Source organism: Dipteris shenzhenensis, chromosome 8 (assembly GCF_047967505.1).
Source record: "Dipteris shenzhenensis isolate YYH24624 ecotype China chromosome 8, Dip_SZ_1.0, whole genome shotgun sequence".
Lineage (NCBI taxonomy): Eukaryota > Viridiplantae > Streptophyta > Polypodiopsida > Gleicheniales > Dipteridaceae > Dipteris > Dipteris shenzhenensis.
In genome coordinates, this window is record NC_141603.1 from 1,409,722 (window position 1) to 1,434,961 (window position 25,240).

Here is a 25,240-nt window from a genome sequence, read left to right on the forward strand (position 1 = left end):
TTACTCTGTTGTACCTCCTCCTCCAGGAGCAAAGCATCTGGAATGCAGACCTCTCTCTGGGTAGGCAAGACGGGGCTGCTCTAGGTGAAGAACGATAGAGGAGTAGATAGTCCCTGCTAGAATACCGGTGGCTCCATCCCTATGCATGGCCCAATCTCCGACATACAATCTGTCTAGTCTCTCAAGTTGACCATCCTGCCGCCACTGCCCAAAGTAGAAACTGAGACTTCCAGGAAACCTAGAGAACTCCGGTTCCCTTCAGGGGTCCTGACTATAGATCGAAAAAATGAACTGCTCCCAGGTGCTTCTTTCCGAACCCGGCATCCCGGAATAAGAAGCACCCCCGCGCTTGTCCTCCTCAAACTCGAGATTGTTGAAGTCGCCTCCAACAATCCACGAGTCCACATCCAGGAGGGACTCCATCAACCGCCTCCAGAAGGCGGGTCGCTGTTGTCTACAAGCTGAGGCATACAAATTGAGAACCCCAATCTTGGAGTCCCCAACCCTCAAACCCATCCATACTGCTCTGCCTGGGATGAGCTCGCCCTGATCGTACACATCTGCTCCAACGGACTGGGACACCAAAAAGCAAACCCCCCCACTCCTGCCAACCGCGGGGACCATACCTCAGGGCCTCTCCCCGGAAGGAGGTGCCGTCTACGTCGAACATTTGCGGCTGAAAACATATGCTCCTAGATCATGAGGAAGTCCACTGTCCTTTGCAACTCCTGTCGAAGTAACAGATGTTGCGGCTGCTGACACGCGCGGTCATGAAGCCCGTGTACATTCCAACTCACCATGGTCCAACTCATGGGGAGGTGGGGGGAGTGGAGAGCAAAGCTCGCCTATGAGTGGGAGCCTATACTGAAACCTGAGACCTCTGGGACTTCGCTGCGGGTTTAGATGGGGAGTAATCTGTGTCAGTACGGTGTCACACCAAGGGCATAAGTGGCTCGATGCCTACCAGAAAGAAAGAAAGAAATATTATCGTCCACAGGAGATCTTGCGAGCCTATGGGACAAAGTGCACAGAAAAGCGAACTCATACAAGCCTCAATGGCCTGAAGCAAAGGCTACGCAAGGACCCTTGCTGAGTACTAATCTATGCTAACAGAATCATAATCATAGTCATAATCATATCAATCAATCTATCCAGGCGCTGGGACGAAACCAAAGCCTAGTACAATGATGGCTCTCTGGTGAGCTGCAAAAATATCTCGTATCTACGTCTGTCGAGTTGTCTCACACTGCGGTGGGGGGCACGGTCTCCTCGCTCTCTGGACTCTCTGGGCTATGTCTAGAGTGACCCCTCGTCTCTGTCGGTCTCCCCTGAGGTAAGTTGTGATAGGTCGGGGGTCAATAGAGTGTACTCTGGGGGCTCTCTGTCGCACATGTGGCCTCTGCGCCCCTCTCTCGGCAGTACTGTGCCGGCTACTCATTCAGACTGCTCTCATATCGGCTAGCTCCTCTTCCTCCACTCAACTGTGTCCACCGGCTGACTCGAATGTATAGAAGTCTATGACGTGCCGCTCTCCTTCGTCACTCTCTGTCCTGTAGTGGTCTGACCATCCCCTGCTGCTCTCTTATCTATCGTAGAAGTGCCTCCCGCTGCCGTCGCATCTCCATCAGATAAAGCCCGATACAGACCTGGTCATGGAAATGGATCAGTCGTGACAAAGAACCGAAGCCATTCCCCTCTAGGTAGAGACAGTGGTAGCGCCCCGAATCTTGTAGTAGGCTCGGCAAACACAAAGAAAATGCTCCTCTGTCTCAACCGCCCCCAGCGTACATAGCGTGCAGACCTGCTGCTCTCTAGGTATACCCACTGCTCTACCTGCCTCAATCCTCAGCTAATGGGATGAAACCCCCATCTGACCAATGGCGATCCTCAGTGCATGAGATACTCCTCTATCCTCGAGATACTGGGGTTTGATAATGAATCCCTCCTTTGATACTCTCAGGAAGTGGTCGCGATAAAACTAGGTCTTGGTGGGGAGTTCCTGGTCCTCCTCAAATCATAACATTAGTTTTCCCAAGGTTGACCGTCAGATCTCTCTCTCTGCAAAACCCCTCTAAAGCCTCCAAATCTCTCTGCAGCCCCTAGCTGAAGAGGATATATATCACACGAAATCTTGTTTACTCCTAGCTTACATCGAATCACGAGCGCTGGCACGTAGAATCACCTCCCAACCAAATCTCGGTGGTAGTAGTCAGCTTTTTTTTCTTCCTTAGAATCGTTACGTGAAGCTCTTGCTTAAACAATTCCACCAAGCCCCAAAATTCCCTAGATGGATCTAGTATGCCACATGCCTTCATTTTAGGGTCCTTCCTTAATGCATCATTTACCCCTCTCTTGGGATATCATTAAAACTATTTGCCCCTTGGCACATTTCATGCAATTAGGTCCCTTAGCCTTAGATCCACCTAGTCTAGTGCCATATCACCCTCACCAAGGACCTTGACCTTGATTCCTTTTTTTGATCATTTACATGAAGCCCAGACAAATATAATACAAACATTGATCCTTTAAAGGAAAATGCCGACTGACCCTTCCGAGGTCATGTTACCTCGACTTGAGCGTAACAATATAAGGACCATATCATCAGCATATATCATCAGCATATAACAATATCTGTATGAGGAGATCCCCTAGTAATGAGCCCTCGCCACCTAGGCGATCTATGAAAGATGTGATCTCATCAATGTAGAGTCCAAAGAGAGTCGGTGAAAGAGGGCAGCCCTGCTTCACCCCAATGGTGCTCTCGACCCAATCTGATAGGCCGCCTACAAACCGAACCCTACCTCTGACTGACTCATATAAGCTCATCACACCCCAAATCAGCATCTCTAGGATATGCATCTCATGTAGTCTCCTGATCATGCCGGATCGTGGAACAGTGTCGAAGGCCTTTTGAAAGTCTACAAAGCATGTGTAGACTCTCTGATGTCTGAACCTCACCTCCTCAATGATAGCCCTCAAAGTAAAAATGTGGTCTAGCGTTGCCCCCTGCTCCTATCTAGGATGAGGAGGATCCCTACCCTGGCCTCTCATGCAGTCCCGACCTAAGTGTCCCATCTGTCCGCATCAGAAGCATTGGCCTGGAAGCCCAGAGACCTCCACTCTCTAACGTAGTTCACCTCCATCCAACGTCTCCAGAAGGATCTCCTCAAGAAGCGTCTCAGGGGTGTCCACAATCACTCTGAGCCTAGGGACCCCATCATCTGCGACCACTGTGACTGCCGAGGGAGGAAGAGACTCCAGCACCGTACCAAAACATCCTCCAATAGACTGGAGAATGGATCTATACTCCTTCGGGAGCCCCGGATAGCGGATTGTCACCGAGACGCGAGGTACGTGATGAGTTATGTCCATGTCCGCCACTCTGAAGCCATGGTACCAAGGGAAGAGGAAGACCAAATGAGGACCAAGAAAGATAGAGCTCTGCTCCACAAGTGACAAGGTGGTCTCTAGAGAGCTCAGCTAGAGAAGGAAGACCCCTCTCCCATAGATGGTGACCTCCTGGATATGGTCATCCCCTAGGGCTAAACTCGCCTGAAGCCAATCCCGAATCTATCACCTCAAGGGGGTGAGCCCAGCAACCCAGCCTACCATGGGGCTGTCTTGAAGAGCCTCCACTGCACTTTGAACCTGTTGCTTATCCTCCGAACAGAGCAAAACCTTAACAGTATTGGGAGTCGAAGGTGCTGCCATTTGAGCCCCTCTTACCAGACCAAGGGTCACTGTCAAGGTTGATCTTCAAAAAAAAGCAAGTAGCCTGCTGCTACGTGAAAAGGAAGGCAGAACAAAGGGATACCCTCCACTACAGCCGATGGGTCACAGCAAAGTGAAACAGGACTTTTCACTGTAAGACATGTGAATCTTAACAACCATGGACTAGATGAATCTGTCCTCACTCAAGTGGAGCATCCATGTCCTATGGATGCTTACTTGTCATAGATCATCCGTATGATCTGATCTATCACTTGCTGAGAAAGACAGAGAAAAGGGGCGTCTAATGACTACTGGTATGGTGGTAAATGATCAGCAGACATACCATAAGATCGAAACTATCTGGATACTCATGCATACCAATACTGCTCATCTCCCTCGGCTGCAAGCTGCATAGGTGATGAGAGGGCTGTCCATGGTAGTCTCTGCTGACCTGCCTCAGTCCACCGAACCTGTCTGACTTGATCCAAGTAAGCAATGACCTGAAATGTGGCACTCATGTTCCCGAAGATCCACTGCTCCAACAGCCCCCACATGTAGAGCTGCTGGTCGGACTAGACAGTCGAGAAGTGACTTCATGTTAACATGCTGGACTTGTGCTTGGAAGCCTTCTCTCTGTGTAGCCTTGCTAAAGAAGCCTGCCTCTGATCAGTCATGCTTGTGCAACAGAACCCCTCTTGATTCCATAAACCCATTTAGCCTATGGCCGATTTACCCCATGGTACTTACATTACTCCCACGTTCGATGATTTAGAATGGAGTAATACTCTTCTTCCTGACAGTTCACATGCATTCTCTGCATAGGCTGTCATTACATCAGTGCACAACCTAGATAAATTGCCCTACTCACTTCTCTGGCAGACTCATGAGCCTGGCACATACACACATTGTAGATGTATCTAAGGTCACCATTTGGCAAACTGGTTTGAATGCCACCAATTCCCTTAATCACCAGCTTCTGACCATTTCCATGTCACTGTAGAATCTTTCAACCTGAGATCCGAGTACAAACAAGTAAACCAATCCCTCCTGGATGTGTCATGTGAAGAGACTGTGGATCCACCAGCCATGAATCAAGGCTTGATGAGAACTATGAATTGGCATGTTTCTTTGAAGAAGACGAGCACTCAATAACATATCCCTCATGCAAGTCTATCCAATAAGAAAACTCATGCCCCCTCTATTCATCCACACGATTGAAGCTACTCCATCAGAGGACATGTGACACATATATCATTATAAACATCCTCATACAAGGTTTCCCTGCTCTCCTCTTTTAAGACTCCAATGTCTGAACGTGTCAGCTGATTCAGTGAACTTTGAAAGAAGATTCCTTTAGCTTCAACGCCATATCCTTTTATCATTCCTCGACTCACTGTCCGTGAGCACTCTTGCCCCAAGAATATGATCGGGGGTCATTGTTTGGTCTTCCTTTTCTCTTTCACTACATGCAATGGCAGTTTAATCAGGGAATTATCAGATTGTTGCCACCTCACACCAGTTCGACCAGATGAATCTGAGGTCATTATTATTAATGCCTTTGCCCGAATTCACCATGTCAAGAACTGTTTTCCAAATCATTCCAGAGAACCGGAGAAGGCCTCCTAATCAATGGAAGGCCACACTTCCTTAGGCATTGATGTTTTCCCTCAAACCTAATATGAAAGACCTGTAAAAAATTTTACAAAAAATTGAAGGCTTTGGGCATGAAGCACCATTTTGAAGTTGTTGAAAGGAAAGATGGTAAGGACAGTTAAGTAATAAATTTGAACTTACCGAAAGCATATGAATTATAACATTGTTTATCCCTTGCATCTTCAACTCTGCCTGCAACGTTTAGCAGAAGATAGTCATGTGAAAGGCTATTTCTTTTTAAAACTATGAAATCCAAATGCAATATGTAACTTCGTCAAAAAGTTCTGCTGAAATTGATACTGGAGTATTTCAGAGCCTCTAAATTGTTGCACCAAAGCGCAATGAAAGCAATTACTTGCAGTGATTTTGTAAGCTGTACTATGCTCCGTTTTGTTGCTCCATATGCTGCAAATCTATCAGCATAAGACTCAGGACATAATTATAAACTTTACCTTACAAGAAGTTCCTCTTTAAAAGCATGGCCCTTGGCTTACAGCGGCCTGTGAATGGGAAAGCATATGGAAAAGAAATTCGCAACTATTTGATGACCAAGCGAAAAAAAGAGGGACCCCCTCACTTAACCTCTTGTAACAAGGAAGAGAGATCCAATACTTGATACGTACTAGTGCAAGACATTACCAAAATTCACAATTTAACATAAAGAACAAAGGTTTTTTGTTTACACCTTGGAGTAGGCCTTCCATCGGCACCAGCACCATCCATGTTGAACACATGGCCACCTCGTTCTTGCCCCATCATCATCTTTATTGCCTGATTGGATGGGACAGTCAGATTGTATCACATCTATATTCTGCACTCAACTGCCAGATTCAGAGCTTTTCACCATTTTCGTAAACATGCCCCGGCCCTCATCTCACTAAGAATATAAGATTACCTCCCTGCAACATATCATCACACCAATAGTATTTGTCTCCACTATTTCCCTGCACAGCAGCAAGATTATGGCATCCTAAAAAACTACTTCATGGGAAAGTAATGGAGCTACTGAACTGTGAACTGTATTCTTGAAGATAAGACTTTAAGCTAGAGTCATGGCAATTGCTTACATAATGATTTCATCACTGGTATCTACCAATGGCTTGTAAGTGTAAGCATTTGACCCTGCATTGTTTATCTGTCATCCATTGCCATAAACACTGGCAGGCAGTTGTTAGATACTTGATCAGCCACAGTAGCAATGCACATGGTTCACATCCACCCAACGAAGGCAAAAAAGATGACCAGAAATGTCAGTAAAGCAGCTACCATTAGATCAGAAAAGTGCAAGAGTTTTGAACTTAACAAAAAAATATGGTCGATTCCATTCCAAAATTTATAATCTGCTTATTCTCATAATTAAATGTATGTAAACAGAGTGTACTGCCTATGGGGACTTCCACTGAACCCTTCACTTGCAGTAGCTCACTGATTGAAGGCTCCGATGATAAATGCCTCAGCACATGAAGTTTTCATGGTTTAAGCCTCAATAGACAACCTCAGGTACAAAGCAGATAATGGGTGACACAATGAGATCATCCTTGATTAGAAGAAAGCATGTCCCTAAAACCAAAAAAGTTTAAGGCTGTCCATACTTAATATGGGCATCCATCATGGTGAGTAGTTTGCTGGCTGTATGGCACCATCCTCCAGTAGAAAATCAGCAAGTTGGTGGAGGAACAAGGAGTAAGGACACCATCCCAGGCAGAGTCCTGCCCAACATTCAACAGTGGACCATTTGGTCACTATAAGGGCTGCAACAGAGGGGGTCAAGAATAAGAAGAAAGCCACGTATTGCTGTTTTGTAGACTTCAGCATTTGACACAGTACCACGCAAAAAACTGTGGGAAAGGCTAGAAAAGCTGCCCACGTACTGCTGTTTTGTCGGCTACAGGAAGGTATTTGACACAGTACCACAGAAAAAACTATGGGAAAAGCTGCAAGTCCCCCAAGCACTTAGAGAAGCCACGCTTAGACTATATGAGAGGATGCTAGCCAAAGTGGCACAATCACTAGCTGATGGCCCCTATAACCAAGGGAAGGTAATCATAAGCAATGACATAGCAAGAGAGACTGCCCTCTCTTACCAACTCCCTTGTAATAAGAAGACTTTGCCAAGATAGGAGCCTTGGAAGGATTTTCTTTTCGATGCATTGGGTCCAATACACATTCCTCGTGGTGATTGGATGCATAGCAACAGGTGGATTTTTACTTCAGCACCTCTCAAGATGCCTTTCGGCCTAATCCAGGCTCTTTCATTTGCGTAGGGCTTGACACTCTGGGTGGACACTTGTTGGGAGATCATAGTGAGCAGTATCAACCTAGCATATCTAGAGATCTAGGTACATAGAGGCACTTGATGGATCCCATGTCCACCCATCTCACACCTTGGCCAATAAATGAAGGGAAAATGTACATACCTAATGTCCATCTGGCTAAGCATGTAGGGATCTTCCAGGGCTGCTACTACTAGGAGGACTATTTTCGTCGGGCAATGGAGAGGCTGTCCTTTCCTCTCTAATGTCCCTACACGTTTGAGGTGGCACTTTCAGCCTCAATTCTAGCTCTTTCATTTGAGTAGGGATTGACCCTCTCACGCTTTCTCATGCAGTGCATGGTATATTTGATGCCTTGAATACTTTGCTCTTTGGGGGTGTTTTCATACTTAACAAGTCTTTTTCATGAGAATTTTTAAAAAATTACGCCCGCAAAAGAAAAAAAAAAGTATAGCATCTAAAATATGCCAATAGTAAAAACGTTGGAGTATATATCATGTTGTAAGCGGATGTCTTACATCCGAAACATTTACCCTCCTTAATTAGCTTTTTCTTCTCATCGTTAGTCATGGAAGGAAATGGTATCCATCCAGGACGTGATTGGCTGTTAACATTTTGTACAATAGCTTTCTCCTTTCCTTTGTTGAAGGATTTACAAGGATTCAATTTCCTCTCAGCAATCTCAGCCAATTTAGTGAGGTCTATCTCCCAATTTATCTTTATAGTGGCATATTACCTGAATTTCTAGTACTTAGCATCTATATGCCAAAAGATCACCTCCACAATAGTTATTCAATGACCATCTTTCAATTTTCAATTGTCATCCAAATCCGGGTTCCTCAACGATAACCCACATAATTGTTCTACCAGGAAAAGCATTGTGAATTTGCCAATGAGATGGAGCATATAAATGGAAGGTCGTAGCACGTATTTGAATCTAGAATGGTCCATGATATCTCAAAGTAGGCTCAATATAGAAGGCATGCTTCCAACATAATTCCCAACTCTTCCCTTGTTAAATACCAGCATCGTCTAATCACTACAATCCACAACTAAGGTCTTGTGTTCATACGTTAGTGTTCCTATGATCGTTCCTATGATTAACTCATGTGCTCTTGCATACTTCTGTAACCCACATCCTCCTCCTCAACAATCGGTTGGCTCCAACTCAATAAAGTTCAATTAAACAATGAACCATGTTATCTTAAACAAAGTCCACCATAGCAAATACTTTTTCCTTGATGCTTGGCGATCATGAATATAGCTTCTGTAAAGTTCAAGCAACACTTTGTTGATTGACTCATTTTGCCCATCCATTTGGATATGGAAGCCTAACTTCATTCATAAATAACCACATAAAGCTCTCCAACTTTCAATGGTAAACTTGCTTAATTTTATACTATAGATTTCACATTGCCATGATGAAAAAAAGCATGCAATCAATTGCTTTCGGATGTTGCAAGCAGGGAATAAAATGAGCTTGCTTACATTTCCACAATGGTCAAAGTTAAGTCATGACTCTATGAATTTCCTACTACAATTCACCAAATCCATAGCACTGATGTTTTTAAGGATCAATGGACACTCGCAAATGCTCAAGTAAGCTTGGACATTTTCTCTTGTATTTAGCTTACTAACAATTATGCATATGCATAAACATCCTTCTCATTAAGGCCAATAGGAAAGCTCTCACACTACACTAGAGTAGAAGGCGTAACTTTGTTGACCTGCACAAGGACAATTACGGCATTTCTTGAGCGCTTTCTCACCGAGGTCACCAATAAAATGCATTTGGTGTTCAATGAAAAGTATCTATCCCCAACGCACACATTCGTGCATTTTGGAACTCATCTCAGCTTTGTGCTTTTGCCTGTTTGCTTTCTCAACTCTATTTTCCATTAACCAGTATTAGAGCCACCCTTTAGTTTCGAATATTACAAAAAACGTACAGTGCACACTTGAGGAATCAACAAGTGAAGCTACACTCAACCCAAGGGAGCTTCAACAATCTCATTTTGTTCTTCAGCTATCTTCTTTTCACCAAGCAGCCCTAGATCAATCGTGCACAGCTCGAGAAGCTTGGCAAAGGAGCAGTCTTTTCTTTATATGCATCTACTTAGTACCTAGGACGACTTAATTCCTATTGACGATGCCTAAGATGCTTCTAAAAATAAATTCATGTCAACTCTTTTTAGTCTGTTGAGAAGCAAGCTAGATGATAAGGCAATTAAATGCATCTTTGTTGGCTATAGCCGTGAGAGCAAGGCTTACTGTCTCTACAACCCTCAGAGAAGAAGGATTTTTGTCAGTAGAGATGTGACTTTTGTAGAAAATGCAGATCAGTCCATAACTAAGTCATTACCAGCATTTTACATTATGAAAAAGCATGTTAGGAAATCAGCCTAGTTGGTTGTAATCATCTTATTATATTTGTGTCCAACATGAGGCTACTTTGGTCGGTAGGAGCCACACTTGTGTAACCACTGTTTAAGGTCCTATGGCTTATACATCAGGGCGTCTAATTTGAAAACCCATATCAATAAAGGTATATAGCGTCTCTACGTTATGGCTCGATAAAAATTTGAGCACCATACGTGTGACAAGCCACAAGCCACACTAGGATTGAATGCTAGGTAGGGTGGAGGGTTTCTTGCGAACCCGTTACTTCCTTTGTATTTCAAATGTGTGCAATTCATTTCAGCTTTCCTCTTCAACCATGTCATCTCTCCTCTCCATTTCTCTTCATTATGAAGAGCTGATTTGAAAACTATGTCTCAATGCTCTCGATGATTAGTTCAATCTTTGCTAAAACAACGAGTTGTCAAAGAAAGGTCCGTCGTAGTTTCTTGGTTTTAAATATTTCTACCCACATCCATTAAAAATTCCCAATGCATTGCTAAGACCAATCACAGCCACGAGGAAGTTGACATGATGCAGGCACGCTTAGAGATGAACACAGAAACTTCCAACCATGGAGACACTTTAATACAAGATTCGTCCTAAAATGCTCTAAATAATTGGTGTTTTTTCTTTGAAGTTGTTGTAATCACACAATAGAGACCATCTACATAATATTGTGCAAGGTACCCATATCAAATAGGAATGAACCTGATTTCTCTCCTATCAATCCCTATGGCTTCATCAATGTATGCAATGGATCTTCCTTTGCCTACTAAGCTTTGTCCACATGGATCGACTTCTTAATCTTTGTTGCCATTAATTTCACCTTCTTCCATTTTGCAAGGACTACCTAAGACGTTATGTGCTCCATCACACCTAATGTGCAACCATTATTTTCTAGATTCTCTTTTGTTGTCTGATCAACCTTTATTTATTTAGATTTGTTGGGGCTTTACACTTGGAATTAAAGGCTGAAACCCTATTCTTGCATTTTGACCGTTAGGCCAATGTATGCCATCGCAAATATCCACAACTGCGTGTAGCGAGGTCGCCAACATGCAAGCGATCTTAAATTAATAGGGTGGGAAAGTTCTACCCCCTCACAAATTGTTACGCTCTAGCCGAGGTAGCATGACCTCGGAAGAATCGGTCGACATTTCCCTTAAAGGATCTATATTTGTTTGCGCTTCATGTAAATGATCGGGAGGGAATTAATGTCAAGGTCCTAGGTGAGGGTTGATAGCACCAGACTAGGTGGATCTAAGGCTAAGGGCCTAATGCAAAGAATGTGCCTAGGGCCAAAGGATATTAATGCATCCCAAGAGAGGGATGAAATGTTGCATTAGGAAGGCTCTGTGATGATGACATGTGGCATCTAGATCCATCTAGGGAGATGGGGCTTGTTGAAGCTAGAGAGAGAAGAGAATGTGTGACTTAACGTATGTTTTTCTGATTCGTAATTCTCTGTCGGCTCATATGCTTCAGCAAGGTTGGCTGGGAGGAAAGAATTGGTGCTGCTCCCGTGAATTGTAGTATAGGAAGAAGAAGATTGTGACATTTGGTATCAAAGCCCAAGGCTAGGAGTTAGAGAGGGGACGGATTTCGAGCTAACAGACGTGTCTGTTTGGTGGTCATCCCGCACTGCCTCCAATGGAACCGGAGTCTAGTGTCCATACGGTCGAGCCTAGGAAGGCTAAAGTGCCAAATATTGCCAATTACAAGCCAGAAAAGTATTCTGGTCGGATGAACGACCGTAGTTCCGATGTCATTGAGACCTGGTTACACAAATGGGACGAGGCGTTCGCCATTTGTGAAATCAGAAATGACATCAAGAAGATCCGCGAGGCCACCCACATGTTTAGTGAGGCAGCGGATAGGTGGTGGATTAAGCAACAAAAAGATGCCAAGGGCAGCAGGCCAAGTGGGTTTGCACAGGTCGGAACCCAGCATGGGTATCCGAAGAAATCTGGGTTTAAGAAGAAATGGATTAGTAGGTTAGTAGAGAGTGGTTCTCAGCCGAGTGGTCAAGCCAAGCAGGCGAAACCGGCTGAAACTCCTAAACCAAGTACCACCATTGGAGTGAAGAGGAAAGTAACCCCAATGGCAGCCCGGGCTTGGTCTAAGTCTCCCTTAAACCCAGAACAAAGGGAAAAAGCGAGGAGAGAAGGCTTATGTTTTGGTTGCCTTCAGCCTCATCAGTGGAAGGATTCTCCATGTAACAAAGATCGTCGGATGGCTAAGATGGTGATCTCAGAATGCAACGTGGAGATGGAGGGAAGTCCCAGAGCGGAAGAGATGCAGATTCAGCTAGCGGGATCTTCTCAGAGGTTAGTACCTTGTTTGTTATGTGTGTCTGTTGCTAAGCTAGTAACGAGTCCACCTAATAACATCCTATCTAAGCCCGCAGCAACGGGGTATACAGCCTTTAATCATACCAATCATACGGAGTTAATTAAAATGAAAGGGCAAGTAGCCAATCATGATGTCATTGTGTTGTTTGACTCGGCGTCAACTCACAATGTGATTAACTCCAAGCTTGTGAAGAGGCTGAAATTAAAAACAAGTCCATCTGACTATGCGTATACAGTCAGGATAGCAGATGGAAGTTCAACTGAAGTATGGGACCAAAGGGTTACCCAATTGGAGCTTCGAATTCAGGACTATGCTGAGAAGCTTGATTTTGAAATAACCAAGCTTGCTCATGCGGATATAGCCCTGGGTATGGCGTGGCATTCTAGGAAGAATCCAGCCATTGATTGGAAAAAGCACGTATATCAATTCAAGATGAATGATGTGCTTTATTTCTTGCGAGGTGAGAAAGATATACCTCAGGGACCGTTGGTTTCCGTGATGGAAATCCGAAAAGCTCAAGAAGAGTTTTTATTCCTTTGCACAGCATCGGTAGAGCCGGTTGATGATTCTTCGGCTAGCACTGATGTTACGCAAAGTGGTGAGATGGCCAAGCTGGCTAATCTTATAACAGAGGAGTTCTCTGAATGTTTTAGGGATGAACTACCTTATGGGTTACCTCCACAGCGGAATGTTCAGCATAAGATTGAGCTGATCCCGGGGGCAGAACCTGTAAATAGACCTCCCTATAGAATGAGCTTTACTGAAGAGGTGGAGGTGCGTAGACAACTGGAAGAATACCTCAAGTTGGGGCAGATTCAACCAAGTTTCTCACCTTTTGCTTCGCCAGTGATATTAAAGAAGAAAAAGGATGATACGTTTTGCCTCTGTATAGATTACAAACCATTGAATAATATCACTGTTAAGCACAGGTATCCGATGGCTCAGATTGATGATTTGCTAGATGCATTACATGGAGCCGTGATTTTCAGCAAGATAGATCTTAAGTGTGGCTACCATCAGATCCGGATTAGAGCCGAGGATGTGCATAAAACCGCTGTCAGAAGCAGGTTTGGTCATTATGAGTTTTTGGTAATGCCCTTCGGACTTACCAATGCTCCGGCTACCTTCGTCATGCTTATGAACGATTTACTACGTCCGTATATCGGAAAGTTTGTAGTACATTTTATTGACGATATTCTAGTATTCAGTAAAAGTATTACTGAGCATCGTGAACACCTGAGAATAGTGTTCTGTACTTTGAGGAAAGCCAGTCTTTATGTATATAAAAAGAAAACCATACTGTGTATGGTTAGGCTTGAATATTTAGGATTCATAATTACTCCAGACAGGGTCGAAATGGATCCGAAGAAAGTGGCTGCGATACTAACTTGGCCAATCCCTCAGAGTCTGACCGCGTTGTTGCGATCATTCTTGGGGTTTGTCCAGTTTTATAGAAGGCATGATTCTTAATGAATTTCCATCTAAAAAGGTTATTTGTGCAATGGGCCATTTTATTAGGTGGATGGTAATGACAATGTGTGATATGTCACTATGATACTTTTCAATTCCCACACCCAGATTACCTTTACCAAGCATCTCAAAATTTATAGGTTCAAATGGGTAGACATACAAAACAACACCCTCAGCAATGTTCTTGGTTTTTTGCTCATCCCATATTAAAAATTTATTGTCCTTCCATGATTCTCGAATGGAAAACTCATCATATTCACATAGAGGCTAAACCTCAATGGTATTTGATGTTATATCATTCATTGGTACAATAGCTCCATTGACATTGTCCACACAACTCATTGATTTTGCTTTCCAAGGAACAACACTACCCAAAGCCTCATATACTAAGAATGCATCCATTGTAGGAAATGGAAGAAGTGCAAATAGTATCGCCATTGACTGATCTGACCTCAGATAAAGTACCTTTTATATGGGGACAAAATCAACAAGAAAGTTTTAACACCATAAAACAAGCTGTGGTCACAGGACCGGTGTTAAAAATAGTTGATCCCCAGAAACCGTTGTTCCTGGAAACCGATGCAAGTGGCATTGCGGTAGGAGCAGTTCTCCTTCAAGAGGGAAGGCCAGTAGCCTTTGAAAGCAAGAAGCTTTCTCCCTCTCAAAGGAATTGGCCAACTCATGAATTGGAGTTGTATGCTGTTATCCATGCTTTGAAAACATGGAGGCATTATTTGTATGGTTCAGAGTTTTATGTGGATGTGGATCATGATACTCTGAAACATTTTTGTAAACAGCCTGACTTGAGGGGCCGCCAAGCTAGGTGGGCAGAGCTCATGCAAGAGTTTAATTTAACAATTCGGTACCGAAGAGGAAAAGATAATAAGGTTGCTAATGCGTTGTCTCGCATTATGCACAACCTGAGTTTCACGGTATTAGAGAGTGCTCTAATGACCGAAATTAGAGAAACTCAAAAGGTGGACGAGTTTGTCCAGAGCTTATGGCCTAAGGCTCATGTGTTAAAACGCGGGGAAAATGAAAAGGATGACCTGGCATCCAGAAAAAGCCAAACATATGCAAGATATACCATAAGGAATGGTATGCTGAAAAGAAATGGCAAGGTGGAAGTACCTAGTCAGAATGATCTCAGGCAGAGAGTCATTCGACAGTGCCATGATAGCCCATGTGCGGGTCATCCAGGAGTCGAGAAGAGATATGATCTCGTGAAGCGAGATTTCTTTTGGCCAAAGATGAAAAAGCATATTCATGAATATGTGACACGGTGTTTCTCGTGTCAAGTAAGCAAGGCCGAGCGGGTGAAGCCACCTGGACTTTTACAGCCCTTGGAAGTGGGAGAGTATTTCCATGGACTTTATTGTAGGGCTGCCTACAATACAAGGAGGGTATGATTCTATCCTTGTGGTGGTTGATCGTCTAACCAAGGTGGCTCACTTCATTCCGACTAGGGAGTCTGTTAGTGCCCCGCAAGTGGCGGATTTATTCATTAGACATATATTTCGTCTGCATGGATTGCCTAGATCCATAGTGTCAGACAGAGATGTCAGATTTACTGGTCATTTTTGGACAGCGGTATTTGAGACACTAGGGACTCAGTTGGGAATGAGTAGTGGGGATCATCCTGAGACGGATGGTCAAACGAAAAGAGTCAACCAGACTTTAGAGGATATGCTGAGGGCATATGTGTCATTGAGGCAACATACATGTGCCATTGTTAGAGTTTGCCTACAATGATAGAAAACATTCCTCTACAGGGTTCAGTCCGTTTGAGCTGAACTATGGTTATAGACCAGCAAATCCAACTATAGTTGGAGTACCTCAGAAAGTGCCTAGTGCCGCGAACTTTGTGGTTCAGATGCGGGAGATGCTAGCACTTGCGAGAGCTAATATCCGCCAGGCTATGGATAGAGCAAGGTGTATGCGGATGAAAACCGGTCTATAAGAGTATTTAAGGAAGGAGAAAAAGTTTTTCTCAGAGTTCCTTCGCACTCGAAGTCATTGACTTTAGGAGAGTGTGCTAAGTTATCACCTCGATACTATGGGCCGTGGTTAATTCTAAAGAGAATAGGCAAGGTAGCCTATAAATTAGAATTGCCACAGGGGTGTAAGGTGCACCCGGTTTTTCATGTTTCGCGCTTAAAGAAATTTTTAATACAGGTGACTCACTAATCGAAGGTGTGGTTTTGTTGCAAGAGATAGAGGATAATGCGAGGCGCAAACCAACCAGAATCCTGGACCGAGGAACAATGCAAATACGAAATCGAAAGATACCCACGGTGTTGGTTGCATGGCATGGTCAGCCTCTATCCGAAGCTACCTGGGAATCCGTATACCAGTTGCGGAGAGTGTTCCCAGGCTTAATCATCGAGGACGCTCATGTCTGAAGAGGGAAGGAATGTTACGCTCTAGCCGAGGTACAATGGCCTCGGAAGAATCAGTCGACATTTCCCTTAAAGGATCTATATTTGTAATATATACTTGTTTGCGCTTCATGTAAACGATCGGGAGGGAATTAATGTCAAGGTCCTAGGTGAGGGTTGATAGCACCAGACTAGGTGGATCTAAGGCTAAGGGCCTAATGCAAAGAATGTGCCTAGGGCCAAAGGATATTAATGCATCCCAAGAGAGGAGTGAAATGTTGCATTAGGAAGGCCCTGTGATGATGACATGTGGCATCTAGATCCATCTAGGGAGATGGGGCTTGTTGAAGCTAGAGAGAGAAGAGAATGTGTGACTTACGTATGTTTTTCTGATTCGTAATTCTCTGTCGACTCGTATGCTTCAGCAAGGTTGGCTGGGAGGAAAGAATTGGTGCTGCTCCCATGATTTGTAGTATAGGAAGAAGAAGATTGTGACACAAATAGAGCAGGATTTCAAAGTTCGCTTCTCCATGGACATTAGATCAAAGGTCTTCGATCTCAAGCAAAGCTGCAAAATTCAGTCCTTGTACTCAAACCAAGTCTCACGAGCTTTCATGTCCATATTAAATGCGAAAGAAAATGTTTTTGAACGCATTGTATGTACTCCTTTACCTTGTGCTTCCATAGCTTGCCACCAAAGTAGTTGTTCCCTCAAAGAAGTAGGGTTATGAAAGCCACCATAAACTTGCCTTTTGAAAGGTCTGTTCTCTGTCAAGTGCTCCTCCCCCCACTCCCCCCCTCAGCTCTCCCCCCAGCCCCTCCTCTCCCCTCAGCGCCTCCCCTTCCCCTCTCAGCCCTCCCCCCTCTCCCTCTCCCTCCCCCTCCTCTGCTCCTCCTCCCCCCCTTGGGCTCTCTCCCCCCTCACAGGCTGCTTTCGCCCCCTCCGGACTGCACCTCCCCCCCGCGGGCTCTTCTGCTGCCCCCACGGGCTCTCTTTCCCCCCTGGTGGGCTGCTGCCAGCCTGCCCCCCCCCCCCCCAAGCTGCCTACCCCCTGCCTCCCCGCTTTGCCTCCTCCTTCCCCTTCTCTGCCTCACCTCTTTGCCCTTCCTCCTCGCCCCTACCTCCCTCCACTCCTCCCCCTTAGCTCCCTTCTCCCAAAAAGAGAAAAAGAAGTTCAGCCCTTCTCCTTTAGCATTCCCGCAGCGGTAGGGATTTGTTGGACAAAGCTTCTTAGTCTTTGAATTGGCCCTTCCATCCTCGATTGACGAATGGACTCCAATCCTCGACCGCTTCCACCGGCCTCAACAACCGTCACTTTTTCAAAAGACGAGTTGCAACACCTTAAGAAAGATGTGGAGCTTGAGAGATCTACCACACTCTTTGCATGCATCTATGGATCTCATCCCTCCATGCTACACGCCAGAGAATGGATGCTTGCGGCTTTACCTACCAACCTCGCCCCTCGACCTTAAGATGTTGGCTTGTTGGAATGACGGTTTTTCCACGAAGTTTTCGATTCTCCAGAGGCTATGAGCACCTTGCTCATAGCTAGCCCTCTCCAATTGGGCTTAGGGGGCTATGACCCAGTAGAAGAGGATAGGCTTGGTACTTCCCTCTTCATCAGATTCCCCGGACTTCCTCGGGTTTGTCATCACCTTCTTGCTCTCATTGGAGAGGGATTCGGTTTTGTCACTAAGATCTTGGGTTGCCTTCGACTACAACAGAGACAATCAAATCAGACGGGATACCTCGAGTTAGGGTCATCATTGATGATCAGAACATAGCTGATGAACATATAATGCTACAGTGCTCGGATGGTTCCTTTTTTTGATAGAGCAGACAGGACCAGTGCAGAATCTGTAGAATCTCTAGGCACTTCGCTAGGGATTGCCCCAAAAAGAAGAAGAGGCCTAGAAAGCCACCTGGTACAACTCTCCTTGACCTCCTCAGAGTGCTCCACCACGACAGAGTGTTGGTACAACTCCTCCTCGACAGAGTGCTTCTGCAGCACCGATTTCACATTCTACATGGCCAACACCTATGGCATCTGTTGTCCTTCAATGGGCTTCGGCCTCGGTCCGACCTCCAATATCGATAGATCACTCGGCTACTGTTTTGGAGGCCACTCCCATTGAGCCTATGGACCACTGAGGCTACTATTCTTGTTCATGTTGGGACCTCCATTGCTACATCTTCTGCACTTCTGGAGGCTATTGATCAAGAGACTGCCCAGTCTTTAGTCCCACTCCCAGTGATACCTGAGGATACACCCTGCTTACCTCAGGATTCTGCTCCAAATGCTGCTCCGATTACAGCTCCCTCACCTGCCCTATTGCAGATCTTCGTGGTCAGGGTTCTTACTGTTGGAGATAAGTGCACACTAAGTGTACTATTTCCTAGTCTAAGTCTAAGTCTAGTCTTTATGTCTTGAGTGTGTGCCATGTGGCACTTCTACAATTATCCCATAAACACTCTTGCATTATGTCTTGTACTTTGGCCCATATATTCAATGGGTCACATCATTCTAATCTATCTGTCTAGCTTGTGTCTTGTCTACACTCTTCTCAAGGTATTTCTTATCTTTCAGTCTTGTCATCTCATTTCCATTTCTAGTTTTCTAGTTCTAGTTCTTTTTCACATTCCAACATGGTATCAGAGCATGTAGATCCCCTCTCCTCTTCTCTCACTCTGCTGTAGCCATAGCTTCGTCTTCTCCTTTCAGTTTACCTCTACCTCTACACCGTCCTCTTCTACACTTCTGCTGGCCACCTCTTCTCCCAGATCTGCCTTTTTTTTTTCTGCCCCGCCATTGCGCTGAGATCTGCGCTCAGATCTGCGTGTACGTCTGCTCCGCCTGCTCCAAGTCTCCACTCAGATCTGCGCTCAGATCTGCGTGCACGCCTGCTCCGCCCGCTTCAAATCCCTGCGCCAGATCTGCGCAGCTCAGCGAGATCTGAGTGCCAGATCCGCTGTCACGTCAGATCTGCACAGTCTAGCATCCTCTGCCGTCCGTACTCCGTCCGTCTGCCGCCGTACGCCGTTTGTACTCCGTCCGTACGCCGCCGTACTCTGCGTCGCCGTCCGTGCGTCCGTACAGTCCGTACGACTGTACGGAATCTGTACCTGCACCCGATGTCCCAGTTCAGGTGGCCTCTACTGCTGCAGATCTGCCTGCCCTGATTTCGTGAGCTGAAGGAGCTGCCCACGACTTTCTGAAGCTGCTGCCCGTACCTTTTCTGCTCGAAATAAAGGAGGAGCTGAAGTTTTTCTCTGCCCAACCTGCAATCAGTTCTGCATTCAGTTCTTGCTAAGGTACTGTACATTGTCTCTTTCAGTTTGCTGAGCAGTCTTTGTTAATCCTCATATCTGCAAACTGCTGGTTCCTCCTGCTTCGATGGGCTGTCATATGCTATGGCCCTGACAAAGTGGTGAGAGAACTGGCTTCTAGGATCCCTTCCTCTCATTTATTTCTACAATATTGTAAGGGAATAGACACTGCCCTTGCATCCTAGCAAGAGGTAAGACCTTCCCACATGGCATCCTCCTCTCATTCTCTCATGTCTATTGACAAATTCAATGGGTCCAACTTTCATACTTGGCAGATCAAAATCAAGTGCCATCTTATGAAAGAAGGCCTTTGGGACATTGTTCACCGTGATGCCCCCGAAGGTCCATCTGAGCAAGTTGTTACTGCCAAGAACGACAAAGCCTATGCTATCATATTGCTTGGCCTTGGAGATGATTACATTCATCACATCTCCGACATACAGTCTGCTCCTCAAGCATGGATCACTCTGGATACTCTTTTTGGAGCCCGATCTAAAAACTCTAAAATTGCACTTATGATCTCATTCTTTGATCTACATATGCAGGAAGGAGCTACTATAGCCTCTCATGTTAATTATCTTCGCAGTCTTATGGTTCAGCTTGCGTCAGTCAAGTCTCCCATCTCCGAAGATATTGCTATTGCTGTGCTTCTCAAAAGCTTACCTGACTCCTATACTACTCTTGTCACTACCTTCAAGTATCATAATAATCCTTCTCTTGAGGGTATAATCAATGCTCTACAAGAGGAAGAAAGAACTCAACAACGCAAGGTAACTGACACTGCATTTTTAGCAAAGAAAGGCAGTTCTAAGGTAAGAAAGCCTTGCAACCATTGTGGCAAGACTAATCATGTGGAGAAGGACTGTTTCAAGGCTCATCCATGCACCATTTGTGGCCGTGATAATCACCGGGAGAGGGACTGCTACTCCAAAACCTCTACATCAGCTCCTGCATCTACCTCAGCCCATGTTGCTGCAACATCTCCATCAGCTGATCCTGCTGTTCCTTCCTTACATGATGAAAAATGGGCTTTCTGATTACTTCTATGTTTTGTCTACCACCTTGACCACCGATGATGTAGGTCAAGGGGTTCTAGTGTCTTGGTCTTTCTATTTGTCTACAGTCAGTCTTCTGTCTATCTAGTCTTGTCTGTCTGTCTATTTGTCTGATTATGTTTTAGATCCATCTTGTCCCTACCCTTGTGGACCCATATGAGGATATCACTTGAGGAGGGGTGTCTCAGGATCTTTTGTCTATCATGTCTTCTATCCAGTCTATCAGTCTTTATGTCTGTCCTCTAGTCTTGTCTTTCTGTCTTACTCCTAGTGTCCACTTAAGGAGGGTGTTGGAGATAAGTGCACACTAAGTGTACTATTTCCTAGTCTAAGTCTAAGTCTAAGTCTAGTCTTTATGTCTTGAGTGTGTGCCATGTGGCACTTCTACAATTATCCCATAAACACTCTTGCATTATGTCTTGTACTTTGGCCCATATATTCAATGGGTCACATCATTCTAATCTATCTGTCTAGCTTGTGTCTTGTCTACACTCTTCTCAAGGTATTTCTTATCTTTCAGTCTTGTCATCTCATTTCCATTTCTAGTTTTCTAGTTCTAGTTCTTTTTCACATTCCAACACTTACGAGCGGGCTCATCCTTCGTCCGTGTCTTCCCTCTTGGACAGAGAGAAGGGGGTTGCAGCCACTATCTCTCCAGTTTCAACTGCACGCATCTTATGTACCCAAATGCGAGGCCTGAACTTCAAGAATTCTTTTTCAAACCTGGGAGATCTAGCAGACTTTCTGGATGAGGATTTCGATTTCATGCCTTTGGTGAGGCATTCCTTTCGATCCTAGGCTGACTCCCTCCTCAAGTGGATGTGGTCCTTCCCCCCGTGGATTTTCCTCCACTTGCTTCTCTCCTCGCTCCTCAAGCATGAGATCTTCCCCCATTGAGGGGTTTGTTTCCCCCACTAGGTCGGGTAAGGTGTTCCATGCTACTTCCTCCCCCTAATGAGGATTGTCAATTGGAACATACAGGGCCTCGATGATATACCTCATCGCCCACGGTAGGCAACATATCTGTACTCACCCCCATCCAGGTATTACAGGGGGCTCCATTGGCATTCTTTCGATTCAGGAGCACAAGCTGGATGCCAGAGATTTTTCTAAGTCGGGTAAATTGCTTTCAGGTCACACGTTTTGGTCACCTGCCTTGGGTGCTAGGGGGGGGGACATGCATTTCAGTTTCGGATTCCTTTCTCCCCCTAGTGGTTAGACATGCATTTCACTTTCACATTCCTTTCTCCCCCGAGTGGTTAGACATTGTATTATTATCCCCTCAATCATTCTTTTGATTAAGGGACATAAGGTTGGTTTTCTCAACCTTTATGCCCCTAATAATCGAGGGAATCGTGTCCTGTGGAAGGAACTTCTTTCTTGGATCCCCATTGCATATTAATGCGTCATAGGAGGTAACTTCAACATGATGGAGTTGCCTTTTGATAAGAAGGGGTGTAGAGAAGGGGTCTACAACCATATCCTTCGAATGCATTTTCAAGACTTTTGTAATTCAAATGCCCCAATCTAAAATGTGTATCTGAAATGACAGATTCAGAGACCAAATTTGCTTCTAAAGCTAGCTATTTTTCATAGGCATCAAGATGGTACAGCCCACTGAAAAGTGACCCTATAAGTACAATGCAGTCATCATACCGGCTGTCATAGACGGGACAACGATAACCATAAAAAAGAACCCTGAAGCCATTTAGGGAGATGGCTGAGATAGAAATCAGATTCTTTTTCATACCTAGAACGGAAATCTTCAACGCATTATCACATCTAGCTTCGCGTTCTTTAATCTTTGCTTGAATATCAAACTTACTTGCTTTGTTGTCCACTTCCAGAATCATTTCCTTCTTAGCACTTTGTACTTTAGTGTAAACAAGATCTTTGACTGAAGAGACTAGCTGCGCGGTAGGGGTGGGGATGCTTCCAAGATTTTACAGCCTCATCAATTACTGCCTGCTTACCACGCCCTTCCAGAATGTGAAGTCGGGCCTTTACTTCTGCCAGCTCCAATCGTAGCTCTCTCACTGCCTGCTGCAGATAAAAAATCTGATCCTGTTGCCTGAGGATGGGTCGTTTTGAGCCTTCTTGTTGGTAATTCCGTGCATATGGAGAGCGTGTCATGGCTGCAACTGTAGAGTACCGAGTCCTGATGGATGTTGAAGGAGTTGAGGGAGTTGAGGGGGACTTGGAGGAGAGGGTAGGCCAGTCCATAATTGGTTGTATGTTGAACCCCCTAGCTTAACCTAACACCCGGGTTGGGTTGGGGGTTGAGCCCAACTCGAGGTTAGGGAGGACTAGGACTAGATACGGACGGGAGGTATGGAAAGGTGTTGACGGGGGGAGGTACGGAGGTACGACTCCGAGCTGTGGAACGGACGATGGAGGATGAAGGTACTTTCATATTTCAAAATGTGAAATTCGTTTCTTGTCACTCTACATGGAGGGCTATGAAGATGGCCTACAAACTCCATCACTTCTAAAAAGTGATAATGCTCTACATAAAATGGTATGCATAAGCCACCTACATTCAAACAAGCATCTGTGATGAGAATTGAAACGATGATAACCCGTCGCTAAAGTCATTTCAATCAACAAAATGCATAGAAATTTCCAAAGTGATGGCAATTTAAGAAATACTAGATTGTTTGTCCATTAGTCCATAAATTGGAAGAAATGTGTGAGAATAATGTCTATATCATACGGCTGCAAAGAAAATGTCACAACCGCAAAGAAAATGTCACAACCACATACCCAAATGTCTACATATCCAAGCTTCATTTGCGCATACACAACCAATGCTTCTACACTTTGCCCATTTCTAACATCAACAGCTATTCCCTGAAACAACACTCAAAAAAAGCATCACGAAAGAGGTTCAATAATTAGTGCTATTTGATTCCAAGGACCTATGAGACAGTTTATCCAAATAGCTACTCTCGAATTTGTACTTGAATGAAAATGTTGAGAACTGCAGACATACAAATACGCGTTGCTCACCAAACTCCTGCGTCAACTCTTCCACCACTTTCTCAACACTTTCCCCTGTGTATGCCGAAGGGGAAAATTAAAACAGTCACCAATTCACCTAAGAATGTTTGATTTTTTTTCTTGAAGATGGATATTCAATGTTTAAAATTCCTATATACATATACTTGCATGTGTGCCTGTCTACATATATACACACATACATAGACACACACATAGATACATAAAATTGCATACACGCATACACGCATGCATGCTTTTTTTTTGTTTGGGTAAAAGAGATATTTCATACAACGACCAAAGAGCCCAATAGCGAGATAGCAGGAGAAGAAGTGATCATAGTCAAGTATAGCAACATGTCTGTCAAACAACCAAAATGGCTTGCAAATGAAATCCTAGGAAAACAAATACGAAGACTAGTCGTCAATCTAAAAAAAATCCACGAGCTAGAGGACAGGTCCAAAATAAATGTAAGACCATCTCCCGCAGATGAGAACAAGTGGGGCAGGCCGAAGAAGCGATACGCATGGCAGCCAAGAAGATCCCACTAGTAAATCCCCAACCAAACGCCATAAGAAAACACATTGCTTGAGAGGTAGCTTACTACTCCAAAGAGAAGCCCTCTAAATGCGCCAAAGATAAGCCCTCCACCCGGAAAGAGACTTATTCACATGCCAAAAGCCATTTCCATGGTTTTAAATCCAAGGCCATGGAAGCAATAAGTGATAAGCCTTCTTGGCAAACGATCCACGTATAGGACGTAGCTAGCATCAAACGAGCTCTCGATAAAACTCAATGCCTATAGATCTCAGAGGAGGGTTTATGGACTCCCCGTGATATCTCCCACGTGCATTGAGGATCTCGATTGGGCAGTTCTAAACATCCTCTCACAGGCTACCGATTGAGATGGGACGAGCAAAGGGCATTCCACACGAAAGACGGATCGGTACTCTATGCGACATGTGGACAGTTGAGACAAAAGAGGACTTTGCATTTAAATGCCCTGTGTACTATGAGATATGTCGACAACATTATCATCTATTGAGGAGTAGATTTGGACCACCGATCTCAGGTTTCTTAGACCATCTTAATCAGCAATAATGCGTGGCGACATTCCTACTTGAGGCCAAATGTCATAGAGACCAACTCCTCTGTCCCTAGAGGCGAGACCATGGCCAATCAGAGTCCAATCGCAGGGCAATCACTCCCTGGTGACCCGAGGAAGAGACAGTATGGGACACAATGCTGCCAGGACTCAAAGAACACGGCATGGCAAACTCGCCGAGGAGTTGATTCACAAATGAGGATCCCAAATATCTCTTCTTTACTATTCGACCCCAGAGACCGACTATCGAAGTGACGGTGGTACTAGTCAGACAACAAGCTATTGCTTGGGGAGGCTGTCTCACATTACTATATCTTCTTTTTATAAAGTTCTTTTACCCTTGCCTTGGGTTTCACAGAGGGCAAATCATCTTTGGCAAATGAGTCGTCCTGCAAAATGGTGGCCAAAGCGACTGCGAGGGATTTGGAATTCTAAAATCTCTCTTCTACAACAGCTTTTCTTGTGTAGAGTCTTGCTAGGAGTTCTTCCATCTGGGCAGCTTTTGGCACACAGACATA

At 44.8% G+C, this 25,240-nt stretch overlaps 1 protein-coding gene across 1 annotated transcript in view; it reads right to left on the minus strand.

The window, feature by feature from the left end:
• The window catches only part of LOC147898935 (chlorophyll(ide) b reductase NOL, chloroplastic-like), a 119,316-nt gene that overhangs the window by 41,896 nt on the left and 52,180 nt on the right, over nucleotides 1-25,240 (minus strand). The window contains exons 3-9 of the mRNA XM_087378476.1: nucleotides 23,613-23,674; nucleotides 23,384-23,470; nucleotides 6,432-6,499; nucleotides 6,260-6,308; nucleotides 6,050-6,135; nucleotides 5,720-5,777; nucleotides 5,506-5,556 (exon numbers count right to left, since the gene is read on the minus strand). Coding sequence (XP_087234602.1) covers nucleotides 5,506-5,556; nucleotides 5,720-5,777; nucleotides 6,050-6,135; nucleotides 6,260-6,308; nucleotides 6,432-6,499; nucleotides 23,384-23,470; nucleotides 23,613-23,674 — 461 coding nt within the window. The remainder of the gene's footprint in view (nucleotides 1-5,505; nucleotides 5,557-5,719; nucleotides 5,778-6,049; nucleotides 6,136-6,259; nucleotides 6,309-6,431; nucleotides 6,500-23,383; nucleotides 23,471-23,612; nucleotides 23,675-25,240) is intronic.